General features: G+C 39.0%; 1 protein-coding gene across 13 annotated transcripts in view; it reads left to right on the forward strand.

Annotated features, from left to right (window-relative positions):
• Window positions 1-12,779, forward strand: part of LIMS1 (LIM zinc finger domain containing 1) — a 143,104-nt gene that overhangs the window by 125,042 nt on the left and 5,283 nt on the right. For 7 of the 13 annotated variants that reach the window (XM_017541132.2, XM_017541136.2, XM_017541134.2 and 4 more), the window contains 8 exons: window positions 3,729-3,795; window positions 4,942-5,062; window positions 5,504-5,653; window positions 7,876-8,026; window positions 8,598-8,690; window positions 9,716-9,764; window positions 12,095-12,170; window positions 12,362-12,553. In XM_017541132.2, coding sequence (XP_017396621.1) covers window positions 3,729-3,795; window positions 4,942-5,062; window positions 5,504-5,653; window positions 7,876-8,026; window positions 8,598-8,690; window positions 9,716-9,764; window positions 12,095-12,170; window positions 12,362-12,509 — 855 coding nt within the window. In that variant the 3' untranslated portion in view covers window positions 12,510-12,553. The remainder of the gene's footprint in view (window positions 1-3,728; window positions 3,796-4,941; window positions 5,063-5,503; window positions 5,654-7,875; window positions 8,027-8,597; window positions 8,691-9,715; window positions 9,765-12,094; window positions 12,171-12,361; window positions 12,554-12,779) is intronic. The other 6 variants (XM_017541133.2, XM_017541139.2, XM_017541138.2 and 3 more) reach the window with 2 other exon arrangements.

Genomic DNA, 12,779 nt, shown 5'->3' on the forward strand with positions numbered 1-12,779 from the left:
AGACGGGGTTTCACCATGTTGACCAGGATGGTCTTGATCTCTTGACCTCGTGATCCACCCGCCTCGGCCTCCCAAAGTGCTGGGATTACAGGCTTGAGCCACCACACCCGGCTATATTTTCAACCTTCTAAAAAATATATATTTAAACTGCTGGACTACTTTTTTGTGTTTTTATGCAGTATACATGTTTCTCTTTCATTAAATACAGAATGAAAGTCGATCATTTCTAACTAAATTAATGGAGTTATTTCTGAGATTTTACACAGTTGTCTCATGGTATTCACAGAGGATTGGTTCCAGGACACCCCCTCCACCCTACTCCCACCTCACCCTCAGAGTTTACCAAAATCTTTGAATGCCCAAGTCCCTGATATAAAATGGTATACTTATATGCATATAACCTACGCACATCCTCCTGTATACTTTTCATTATCTCTAGATTACTTATAATAGCTAATAAAATGTAAATGCTATGTAAATAGTTATTATACTGTGTTTTAAAATTTGTATTCTTTTTATTTTTGTATTGCTATTTTTTATTGTTTGGGTTTTTTTCCCCCCCACATATTTTTTTATCCTTGGTTGATTGAATTCAAGGATGCAGACACAGAAGATACAGAAGGCTATTTGGTAGTTGTCTTGATTTTTTGTTTCTAATTGACATAATAATTACACATGTGGGGCAAAGTGTGACATTTCAATACATGTATACATTGTGTAAAAATCAAATCAGAGTATTTAACGTATCTACACCTCATACAGCTATACTTTCTTTGTAGTAAGAAGATTCAAAATGCCTCTTTTCTAGCTATTTTGAAATGCAATATTATTAACCATAGTCACCCTACTGTGCAACATATTCCTCCTAACTATAACTTTGTACCCGTTGACCATCTTCTCCCCATCTCCTCCACTCCATTCTCCCCAGCCTCTGGCAACCTCTGTTTTACTCTCTATTTCTGTGAAGTCAACCTCTTTAGATTCTACATATGAGTGAGATCATGTAGTATTTGTCCTTCTGTGCTTATTTCATTTAATGTAATGTCCTACAGGTTCATACATACTGCCACAGATGACAACACCTCATTCTTTTTTATAGCTGAAGAATACTCCTCTGGGTATATATGCACCATATTTTCTTTATCCATTTATCTGTTGATCGACAGTTAGTTAGGTTGCTTCCAAATCTTGGCGTTTGTGAATAGTGCTGCAGTAAACATGGGAGTGCAGATATTTCTTTCACATACTGATTTCATTTCCTTTGGATATATTCCCACTAGTGAGATTGCTGGACGATATGGTAGTTCTGTTAATTACTGCTAAAAGCTAAACATCAGATTTTTATACATATAGATAGCATACATTTATCAGAAATATATTGCAGTTAATAAATACTTGTAATTTTGGCTGCACATTGCAATGTAGTATGACACAGTATTGAGTAATAGCATATCAATTTATTTTCTGTTAATAAACTTTAAAAACCAGATACATTAAGCTGGGCAAGGTATTGTGTGCCTGTAATCCCAGATTCTCAAGAGGCTGATATAGGAGGATCACTTGAGCCCAAGAGTTCAAGACAAGCTTGAACAACATAGCAAGAACTAGTCTAAAAACAAAAAGATACATTAAATATATTACAGCTTATTCGTTTGAATTAAAAAGTAAAAGCTGGACGTAGTGGCTCACACCTGTAATCCTAGCACTTTGGGAGGCTGAGGCAGGGAGATCACTTGAGGTCCGGAGTTCCAGAACAGGCTGAGCAACATGGTGAAACCCCGTCTCTATTAAAAATACAAAAATTAGCTGGGTGCAGTGGCAGGTGCCTGTAATCCCAGCTACTCAGGAGGCTGAGGCAAGAGAATTGCTTGAACCCAAGAGGCAGAGGTTGCAGTAAGCCGAGACTGCGCCACTGTACTCCAGCCTGGGCAACAGAGTTAGACTCTGAAAAAAAAAAAAGTGTTTTTTCTAGGAGAAAACATGCTTTGGCTGGTTCAACAGTAACAACTGACTTATCATCCAATTCTGCCTTGTTCTTTCTGGTAACCAGCGCCATCCTAAATCTGCTTAGGGGCTGTCAGTCACTGGTCACCTCATTAGCATACAAAAAGATGTCACTTTTAAGATCCCAAGGATTTTAGGAGCTGTATGCCAGGAAACTGAGAGGAAGACCAAATATGTATTTCACAGTATCACAGTGGTGGATATGTTCACTAAATTGGATGAACTAAATCTGTAGCCATAAATTGAGAAAATTGAGTTGACAACTGATACATCATTAAAAATGGATTTTGATAATTAAACAGTGCATGACTTTGGCATATAACTTGTAAGAAACTCAAAGATTCAAGGGGAGATAGACATTACTATAATAATTCTCAGCTGAGAGCGGTGGCTTACACCTGTAATCCCAGCCCTTTGGGAGGCCAAGGTGGGTGGATCACGAGGTCAAGAGATCGAGACCATCCTGGCCAACATGGTGAAACCCTGTCTCTACCAAAAATAGAAAAATTAGCTGGGCATGGTGACATGCCCCTATAATCCCAGCTACTCAGGAGGCCAAGGCAGGAGAATTGCTTGAAACCAGGACGTGGGAGTTGCAGTGAGCCAAGATTACGCCACTGCACTCCAGCCTGGCAACAGAACAAGAAAAGAGAAAAAAAAAAAATTCTCACAACTTAGTAATGTGGAAAACATTTCTTAGCATTTATATCTTTAAAATAAAGCAATATCCAAAATAGAAAATAGACCTAGAATTAATATTGAACCTGATTCTTCTAGTGGAAAGCCATATTTATGCATGAGATACATGAAATAATTGTGGGAGGAAAGAGCAGCCCTTCTTATTCCACTATCACTAAGATATGCTTTTCAAGTAAACAAATAGTATAAAAAATTAATCTTTATGTCTTGCTTGTCCTGTACTAATCATTGTAATGATAATGCATAAGAAAATGAATGTTAATTTTTACAGCCTTATGGATTCAGAAGTTAACGCACATTTTAAAATTTCATTTTATATATATTTTGATTGTAGAAAAGTATGGTAGGGTGATTAAAGACAAGCACAAAAAAAAATCTAGGATAAAATTGGAGGAAACGAAATGAAAACAGTTTAAGAAATGAAGGATGTAAAAATCCTAACTGTTAAAATAATGTTTTTAAATGGATTTTGGTCATTTTAAAATGTGTTAGGGCTGAGCATACTGGCTCACACCTGTGGTCCCGTGCTTTGACAGGCCAAGGTAGGAGAATTGCTTTGGGCCAGGAGTTCAAGACCAGCCTGGGCAGTATAGCAAGACTCCTATTTTTTAATAGGATAAAATAAAATATAGTGTGCTAGATACCAACCTAAAAAAATGTGGGAGGTGACTCGTATGTATGTGCATACTTTCTGGAGAGAGAGATGGTCCATAGCTTTCATTACATTCATTAAAGGCAGGGTATGTGAGCCAGAAATCAGTTCAGCACAGTTAGAAGCCAGGTCACCAGTCCCTGGTGTAATATTGAGTCTAGCCTCAGCTTGTTCCATATGTCTTTTCTGTACCAACATGTAGAGGTATGGTAGGTACAAAAGTCTGTCTGCTCTTTAAAATCATGGTAGAGTTATACATTCTTAGGGTAGAACTCTTAGTTCAGAAACATCTTTCTTGTGTATCTCCATCAAATAATTATATTCCTCCTGTGATTGTTTTGTGTACGTAAGTTGGTGGTACCCTCTCTTTCAGTTTGAAGGAAGAAAGTACTGTGAACATGACTTTCAGATGCTCTTTGCCCCTTGCTGTCATCAGTGTGGTAAGTTTTACTGCTAAATGTCAAGTAGAAAGTAAGTTTCCGGCCAGGTGTGGTGGCTCACACCTGTAATCCCAGCACTTTGGGAGGTGGAGGTGGGAGGATCACCTGAGGTCAGGGAAAACCCTGTCTCTACTAAGACTACAAAACTTAGTTGGGCATGGTGGCAGGTGCCTATAATCCCCGCTACTCATGAAGCTGAAGCAGGAGAATTGCTTGAACACAGCGGGTGGAGGCTGCAGTGATCTGAGACCGTGCCGTTTCACTCCAGCCTAGGCAACAGAGCAAAACTCCATCTTGTGGGGGGGAGGACAAGTAAGTTTCCAAATTACTTCAGTCATTTCACACTGGTAAAGTATTGATGGTAAAAATGGTTTTTGATGCTCATTATGAATAACTGTTGGATACTTCATCAGTCCTCTTCCCTATTGTTAATATATAACAAGCTGGAGAAGTATCAAAACCAGAGATAATTGATTTTAAGGACATTTAGGGTAGAGGTATTTCAGGATGAACTAGGACTCCTATCGGTTGGCGTTTGGGAGTGTTCTTTTCCTGTATTAACACAACCTTTATCTACTTGCTTTTGGTTTTGCCAGGAAAGAGGCAGGGAAGACATCAGTGAGGTACTTGAGATGCTTAGGGATGCTTAAGCGCTGCTTGCATGGAGCATAAGTGATTAACTTGCTTGCATGTTGGCCACTTCACTGGTTGTTAATAGCTCTGCTAGGTTTCCAGAGATGGAAGAAACTGAGTAGAATGTTCTAAAGGTTTAATGAAAGAATAAAGTAAGTATGGGTTATAAGAAACTGCTATAGATTTCAGTTGTCTATGCTGACAGTGACTAGAAATAACCAAAAGGCATTCAAGAGAGCCCAGTTTGGAAAGGAAAGCTATATTCAGAGAAGACAGAACAGCCCAAAAATGTGGCAACTGAATCAAAAACAAAGATTCAGATGAAATAAAAACCTTTTTTCTAATGTGCTTACTATGGTACACACATAAATAAAATGTTCTTCTATGGAGAAAGGTTTAAACCGTTTTTTCCCCTCACTGTTTTTCCTTAATTGCCCTCTTAGTAAATAAAGTGCCATGCTTGTTACTTAGGATGTTACTTAGTAACATCCTTTGTGTGTTGTTTTCCCACAGGTGAATTCATCATTGGCCGAGTTATCAAAGCCATGAATAACAGCTGGCATCCGGAGTGCTTCCGCTGTGACCTCTGCCAGGAAGTTCTGGCAGATATCGGGTTTGTCAAGAATGCTGGGAGGTAGGTGGATTTTCATTCTTGTCAGATGTGGGTGAATAATGTGACTGTGACAAGATCATGTGTATTCTCCATGTGGGATGTAAGGCAGTTCTGTAGGACACCGAATTGAGGGTATGGGAACTCAAGACACTGCAGTGTGTTGACTGAATGTTGCTGCTGGGAGTGGACCCTTGTGTTGCTGTGCACAGGGCATAACTGCTCCACACATGGCTGAACTACCAGCGGGGAATGTACATAGATGGAGTTTCTTAAAGATCAGTCAGATATTGGGGTTGGAACACATTTTCATGTAGCTTGATTCTGCTCTGTTAAAAAGCAGAGGAGTGATTTTTTTTTTTTTAAGAAATTTTTTAATTTCTTTTCAGAGATAAGGGAAGCATGTTTCTTTTTAACCATTAGAAAGAACCTAAAATTTTAAATTTAAGTTTTGGCTCCGTTTAGACACCTGTGTCGCCCCTGTCATAATCGTGAGAAAGCCAGAGGCCTTGGGAAATACATCTGCCAGAAATGCCATGCCATCATCGACGAGCAGCCTCTGATATTCAAGAATGACCCCTACCACCCAGATCATTTCAACTGCGCCAACTGCGGGTATTGGGATTGTTTCTTTTTTATTACACAGGCAGTGGGAAGGAAAGATTACATTTATCTATATTTCTGTTACTCTAGCAAACCAAATTGTTTTTCTCCAATTTTTAGTCTAGAAAATGTTAAAACTTTAGAAGTGTCAAGAGAATGATATAATGAAATCTGTGTACCCTTAATTTTATTTCACCATTTAACATGTTGTCATGCTTGTATGTGTACCATACACATTCTCGTTTCACCCTCCTGTGTATGTGTGTACATGTACATGTATACACATACCTCTAAAATTTCTCATGACTCAGTATATGTCTCCTGAGAATAAGGGCATTTTCCTATAGAACCACAATACTTTAAAAAAAATTTTTTTTTTTAAATTTTTTGTTGAGACAGGATCTCACTGTATCGCCTAGGCTGTAGTGCAGTGGGCAATCATTGCTCACTGCAGCTTCAACCTCCTGGGCTCAAGCAGTCCTTCCACCACAGCCTCCAGAGTAGCTAGGACAGCAGGCACATGCCACCCTTCCCAACTAACTTTTTTAAATTTTTTGTAGAGATGGAGTCTTGCTATGTTGCCCAGGCTGGTCTTGAACTCCTGAGCTTAAGCAATCCACCCATCTCAGCCTCCCTAAGTGCGGGGATTACAGGTATGAGCCACTGCACCTGGCCAGAACCACATTACTCTTACCATACCTAAGCAAATTAGCAATAATCTTATCAACTATCAGTCTATATTAAAATACCCCCAGTATCCCCAGAACTATCTGTCATCACTGTTTTTCCAATAGAAGATCCAAAAATACCTCAAAAAAAGGTCTTATCTCTGTACATGCATTACTTTGACAGTTGTAATAATTAGGTATTATCTTAAAATACATTGTTATATTTAATTTGGCTTGGTTTACATCCAAAAGAAATACATTTAATTTTTTGTCTTCAAAAAGTTATGATAAATTGTTGGGCTATGAATTTTCTAAATTAGTATAAAAATTTAGTGGATAAAGATTCTTTACTGTAGTTAATGTGAACTTACATGCTAAATTATAGTAGGGATGGAGAAGAAACATTAAATATTAATATTAAATATTAAGGCTAAATATTAAGAAAACTGTTTGGTGGTATAAGTTCAGCCATTTCATCTTTTGTGATTGAATTATCAGTTTGTGCCATATCTTGTTTTCTTGCCTATCCTTCCTCTTGGGGGATTCTCCTCTGTCCACTTTTCCTATAGAATTACTTCAAAGGGGTGAAATTCAAACAAGTCCATTTGACTAATTGGAACCATCTCTGACCAAATGTTTATTGATGCAGGAGACTGGAAATAATATTTAATTTGAGTATTTGGAGAAGGAAAATTCTGGGCATGTGTTTATGAAAATAAACCTAAACCTATTAACCTATAGCTCTTTTCAACAGCTTGTGACAATTTAAATAATTGTTAGTAAATGGAACTAGTCTGTCAACTTCTCAGTTTGCTTGGAAAGGTAGTGTCTTAGTCTCTTTTATGTGCCTATAGCAGAATCCCACAAACTGGGTAATTTGTAACAAACAGAAATTTATTTGGCTCATGGTTCTGGAGGCTGGGAAGTCTAAGATTAAGGGGCTGGCATCTAGTGAGGACCTTCTTGCTGCATCATAACATGGCAGAGGGCATCACACAGGGGTTGGGAGGAGAGGGAAAGGGAGGAAGAGAAGGAAGGAAGCTGAACTCATCCTTTTATAAGGAACCCACCCCCTCAGTAACAGCATTAATCCATCCGTGAGGGTAGAGTCTTCATGATCTAATCACTCCTTAGAGTCCCTACCTCCTGACACCTGCATTGGGGATCATGCACTTTGGGGGACGTATTCACACCATAGCAGGTAGTATTCCTGAGTCTACCCTCAGCACTGTGATTATTCCCTATAGCTTTTAAAGGAAGACCCAAAGGTACTAAAATGTAATGTGATTATATAAGAAGGAAATGATGAATATGACTGGTGTGGTGGTATATATCTAACCTAGTCTTGCATCCTATCCTTTTAAGATACAGATGTTTTAGTGGGAATCTGAAACCTATTCGGGCCTATTAATTCAGGTTACTCTGATCACCTCTAAAGGGAGAAAAAGAAAGTTGCAGGGATTATCATAGTAATCTCTTTAAAAAACCTTTTAAAAATTTTGCTGGCCCCATCGGTTGGCTATTTTTCTCTCTTAGTATTAAGCTGGGTGTCTTTCTCACGGACAGGAAGGAGCTGACTGCCGATGCACGGGAACTCAAAGGGGAGCTGTACTGCCTTCCATGCCATGATAAAATGGGGGTCCCCATCTGCGGTGCTTGCCGACGGCCCATTGAAGGGCGCGTGGTGAATGCCATGGGCAAGCAGTGGCATGTGGAGGTGAGTTCAGAGTAACCAATCGTTTCAAACTTCCGTGATTCAGTGGTAATCAATCCTTTCAAATCTCTGTGATTTAGGGGTAACCAGTACTTTCAAATCTCCGTGATTCAGGTGTCCTGGCAAGATTTAGGAGATTCTAAAGGTTAAGCATGGACATTTTAAAGACAACTGACTTGCTGATGGTTAAGAATATAGAATGTATACTGCTTTTGGGAATGTCTCAGTAATGATACAGGATGTGGACTTTTGCTCCTAAAGCCTTCTTGAAGCAGGAAGTGCCATGGCCTGTATCCAGCAGCAGCTCCTCCTTTATAGGTGCTACTGTGGTGCTCATCTCTTTGCTCTTTTTGGGCTATTGTAATAGGCTGTGTCTTAAAGTAACCTGTCAAAGACAGACACATGAATTAAAACTGCAAAAGTATTATATTAGGGAGCTACCTATGGCCAAATCAAATGACTATCTCAAACGTTCGTTCATCTTCTCTGAAGATAGGTTAACTTTGTGGTTTATTTTATTAGATATAAAATATGGCAAATCAAAAATGACCTGTAGTAATTTTTTTTTTTTCAGCATTTTGTTTGTGCCAAGTGTGAGAAACCCTTCCTTGGACATCGCCATTATGAGAGGAAAGGCCTGGCATATTGTGAAACCCACTATAACCAGGTATTGACCTTAGTCACTGGATGCTAGATAGACTTTTATGAACTTAAGCTTATCAGTAGTTTAGCTACAAGGAAGTCTCTTGGAAGATGTACATTGTTCAGGAGAGATTTGTTTTTAACTATTTAATGGAAATAATTTCAGACTCAGAAGCTAACTATAAAATAAAAAATTAAAAGAATATCTGTATGCCTTTCATTCAAGTCCACTGTTTGCTTTATCATTTCCTGTGCTCAGTCTTGCTGTGTAAAACACATACTTACATAAATATTATACACAAATATGATGGCTGTTTCTAAAGCATTTGCCAATAAATTCATCATACTCCTTTACCCCTAAATACTTCAATATGTATTTCCCAAGAATATGAGACTCTCTAACATAATTGTAGTTGTCAGTATTGATATCATACTTTAACCCATTTATTCCAGTTTTGTCACTTGAGTCAATAATGTCCTCATAGCATTTTTTTCTACTCCTAGACTGGACCCTGTCTAGGGTTGTGATGTTTTTTTAGCCTTCTTAAATCTGGAACATTTCCAGAGCCTTTTAAAATTTTTGATGACATTGACATTTTGGAGGGATGCAGAGGGCCCCAACCCCCTTTTAATAGACTACTTTCCACTTGGGTTCATCTGCTGCTTCTCTGTGGTTAGATGAGGTTATACACGCAGGTTGCAGTCACACAGTGGCAGTGCATTCTCTCAGAGCCTTCCCTCTGGAGCCCTTCATAATCACCTCTCTTGCACTGGTGATCTCCCAGGCACTTCCTATCCATATATACTCACAGATTTCTATAATTTGCATTACTTATTTGGGTGCTCAAATTGTCTTCTGGAAAGATTTTTTTTAATTGATGAAAGTGAATGATTTTCATTGTAAAAAGTAAAAATTTGTTAAAGAACTTTTACTAATTTTCTCCAGTAGTGATAAATTCTTGATTTAGATAACCAGCTATTTGTTTTTAAATGTTCCATGTTCTAAAACTTAATTCTAACACATCTTGAACCACCTTTTTTTATTTTCAGCTATTTGGTGATGTTTGCTTTCACTGCAATCGTGTTATAGAAGGTGATGGTAAGTATCTGTGTGAGTTTTAGATTGGTACCACTTTGACACAAAAACACTTGGGTCATGTGGAAATTCAGGTTAGTGATTGCTGTTGTTTGGAATGTGATTGTTATCAGTTGCTTTTTCTCTTTCTTTGGTGTATTTCCCAAGTAATCCGTATTAGTAAGATGATAATATCAAAGAGTTGGATTTGTTACTCATTTATGATACTACTTTCAGCCACTGCCACATTGTTGTATGCCAGCAATCATGGGAACTGTCCCTAGTGGACCATAAGATCTGTTTCTGTCCAGTTCCAGGAAGCTCCATAACAACGTTTATTAGGAACAGTTTAATCTGCTATCGTAGTTAGGAAGAGGCACTTTAACCTGCACGTGCTAAAACCTGGCAGTTATCAGCAGGCACATCTAGGACTTACTACCCCTGTACTGTGGTAATTAGGCTGGGCTGATTGACTGGAACAGAAAGGAAGCAGCTGTGTTTGCTAACAGTTGCTAACACAATTCTGCCAGAGACTTCCTGGCAAAGTTTTGAACAATCCTGTTTTCAGCATGATTCATGGCTCCCTGCAGACATCACCTAATTCAGGAAATACTTTTGAAACACTGTTCATGTGCAGTTTGTGAAAAGATTAGTCCAGGAAAACAATCTTTAGTGCCGTTGAAAATAAAACTTACCTCCCTCCTCTGTGAAACAGACGCCAGGTAAAAGAAGCGGAAAAGGAAACTTTCTTGTTATCATCAGCTCTGGAAAAAAGACTCCTACAGACAAATAAGTTAATGCCTGGATTTTTCAAAATCATTTACCTAGTTCATATTTCCTTGTTGGGCCAACAGCAGTAGGTACAGAAACAGCAAGCTCACCTAACCAACATTATGCATGAACAGTCACCACATGTGCCCGGGCCAAGGGGGCACAGTTGCTGGTGTAAGATATGGCACACATCATTTATACCTTCATAGGATTCTTAAGAACAGGAAAAGATTAAAGTCAGCCCTCCGTATCCAAGGGCTGGATCCAAACATTTGGTGATACAACCAACTATGGATCAAAAATATTTAGAGAAAAATAACAATATAAAAATAGTACAGTATAATGACTATATATCATTTACATTGTACTAGGCATTATAATCTAGAGGTGATCTAAAGTATATGAGACAGTGTACGTAGGTTATGTGCATTTTATATCAGGGACTTGAGCATCTGAGATTTTGGTATCTGTACAACGTCCTAGAAACAGTATCCTACACATACTGAGAAACAATTGTATATATAAAGGTTGAGGTCCAGGTGTGGTGGCTTACGCCTGTAATCCCAGCACTTTGGGAGGCCAAGGCAGAAGAATTGCTTGAGGCCAGGAGTTCAAGACCACCCTGGGCAACATAGACTTCTATCTCTACAAAATAAAAATAAAAAATTAGCCAGACGTGGTGGCACACACCTGTGGTCCCAGCTACACAGGAGAATGAGGTGAGAAGATTGCTTAAACCCAGGAGTTCGAACTGTGATCACATCACTGCAATACAGCCTGAACAACAGAGCGAGACCCTGTCTCAAAAACAAAAGAAAAGAACCTCTCAAGAAAGAGGTTCTTGGCTGGGCCTGGTGGTTCATACCTGTAATCTCAGCATTTTGGGATACTGAGGCAGGCAGATTGCTTGAGCCCAGGAGTTCAACACTGGCCTGGGAAACATGGCAAAACCCTGTCTCTACAAAAAATACAAAAACTAGCCAGGTGTAGTCTGGGCATGGTGGCTCATGCCTATAATCCCAGCACTTTGGGAGGCTGACGCAGGTGGATCATGAGGTCAAGAGATCGAGACCATCCTGACCAACATGGTGAAATCCCATCTCTACTAAAAATACTAAAATTATCTGGGCATGGTGGTGCATGCCTGTATTCCCAGCTACTCAGGAGGCTAAGGCAGGAAAATTGCTTTATCCCAGGGGTCAGAGGTTGCAGTGAGCCAAGATCACGCTACTGCACTCCAGCCTGGCAACACAGTGAGACTCCATCTCAAAAAAAAAAAAAATTAACCAGATGTGATGGTGCGCATCTGTAGTTATAGCTACTCAGGAGGCTGAGATGGGAGGATCACTTGAGCCCAGGAGGTTGGGTCTACAGTGAGCCAAGATTTCACCACCACACTTCAGCCTGGGCAACAGATCAAGACCCTGTCTAAATTAAAAAAAAAAAAAAAAAAAGGTCTCCCCTAGGTGCCACAGACATAGTCATTGCAGTCATAGTTCTGTTTTAGAGTTGAAATTCTAAGCTGCCCTGCTCCCCATACTGATGTATTTCCATGTGACCAGATCTCTTTCCTCTTTGTCTAGTGGTCTCTGCTCTTAATAAGGCCTGGTGCGTGAACTGCTTTGCCTGTTCTACCTGCAACACTAAATTAACACTCAAGTAAGTCTATGGTTTTGTCCAATGTGAATCCTAAGACTGAAAACTTTGGGGTGACACTTAAAAAAAATCCTAGAAAAAGAGAATTACTTGATTTCTTATTTCCTCTTTCTGTTCAGGCCTTCTGAAAGTAAAGGTTCTTCCTTTAATTGTTCCCTGTTCTTTCTTCTATTCCTTCTTTGTCCTGCTCAAAGGGATAAATTTGTTGAAATTGACCTAAAGCCAGTCTGCAAACACTGTTATGAGAAAATGCCAGAAGAATTTAAGAGGCGACTTGCCAAACGGGAGAGAGAAGCAAAGGATAAGGACAAGCAGAAAAAGAAAAAGCCAGTCTGTTTGTAAACTTTTCTATCCCTCTGTCATCATTTTCACTACTTTCTCCTTTGGTTAGTCCTTTGGAATATGTTTTTGTTCTGTTTCTGTCTTTTTCTTTCTTCCTCCCCCCACCCCCACAACTTTTGGGCATGTATTTATAGTCATCAGAGATTGAAGCACAAATATTTGTCCTCTGTAGAGTTGGTCCTTTTGCATAACTACTAAAATTACAAAGATTAAATGAATATGCTCCATACTTAGTACAGGTTTGTGGTCATATATTTCACTTACTCTGTA

This window comes from Cebus imitator, unplaced genomic scaffold (genome assembly GCF_001604975.1).
Source record: "Cebus imitator isolate Cc_AM_T3 unplaced genomic scaffold, Cebus_imitator-1.0 Scaffold131, whole genome shotgun sequence".
NCBI lineage: Eukaryota > Metazoa > Chordata > Mammalia > Primates > Cebidae > Cebus > Cebus imitator.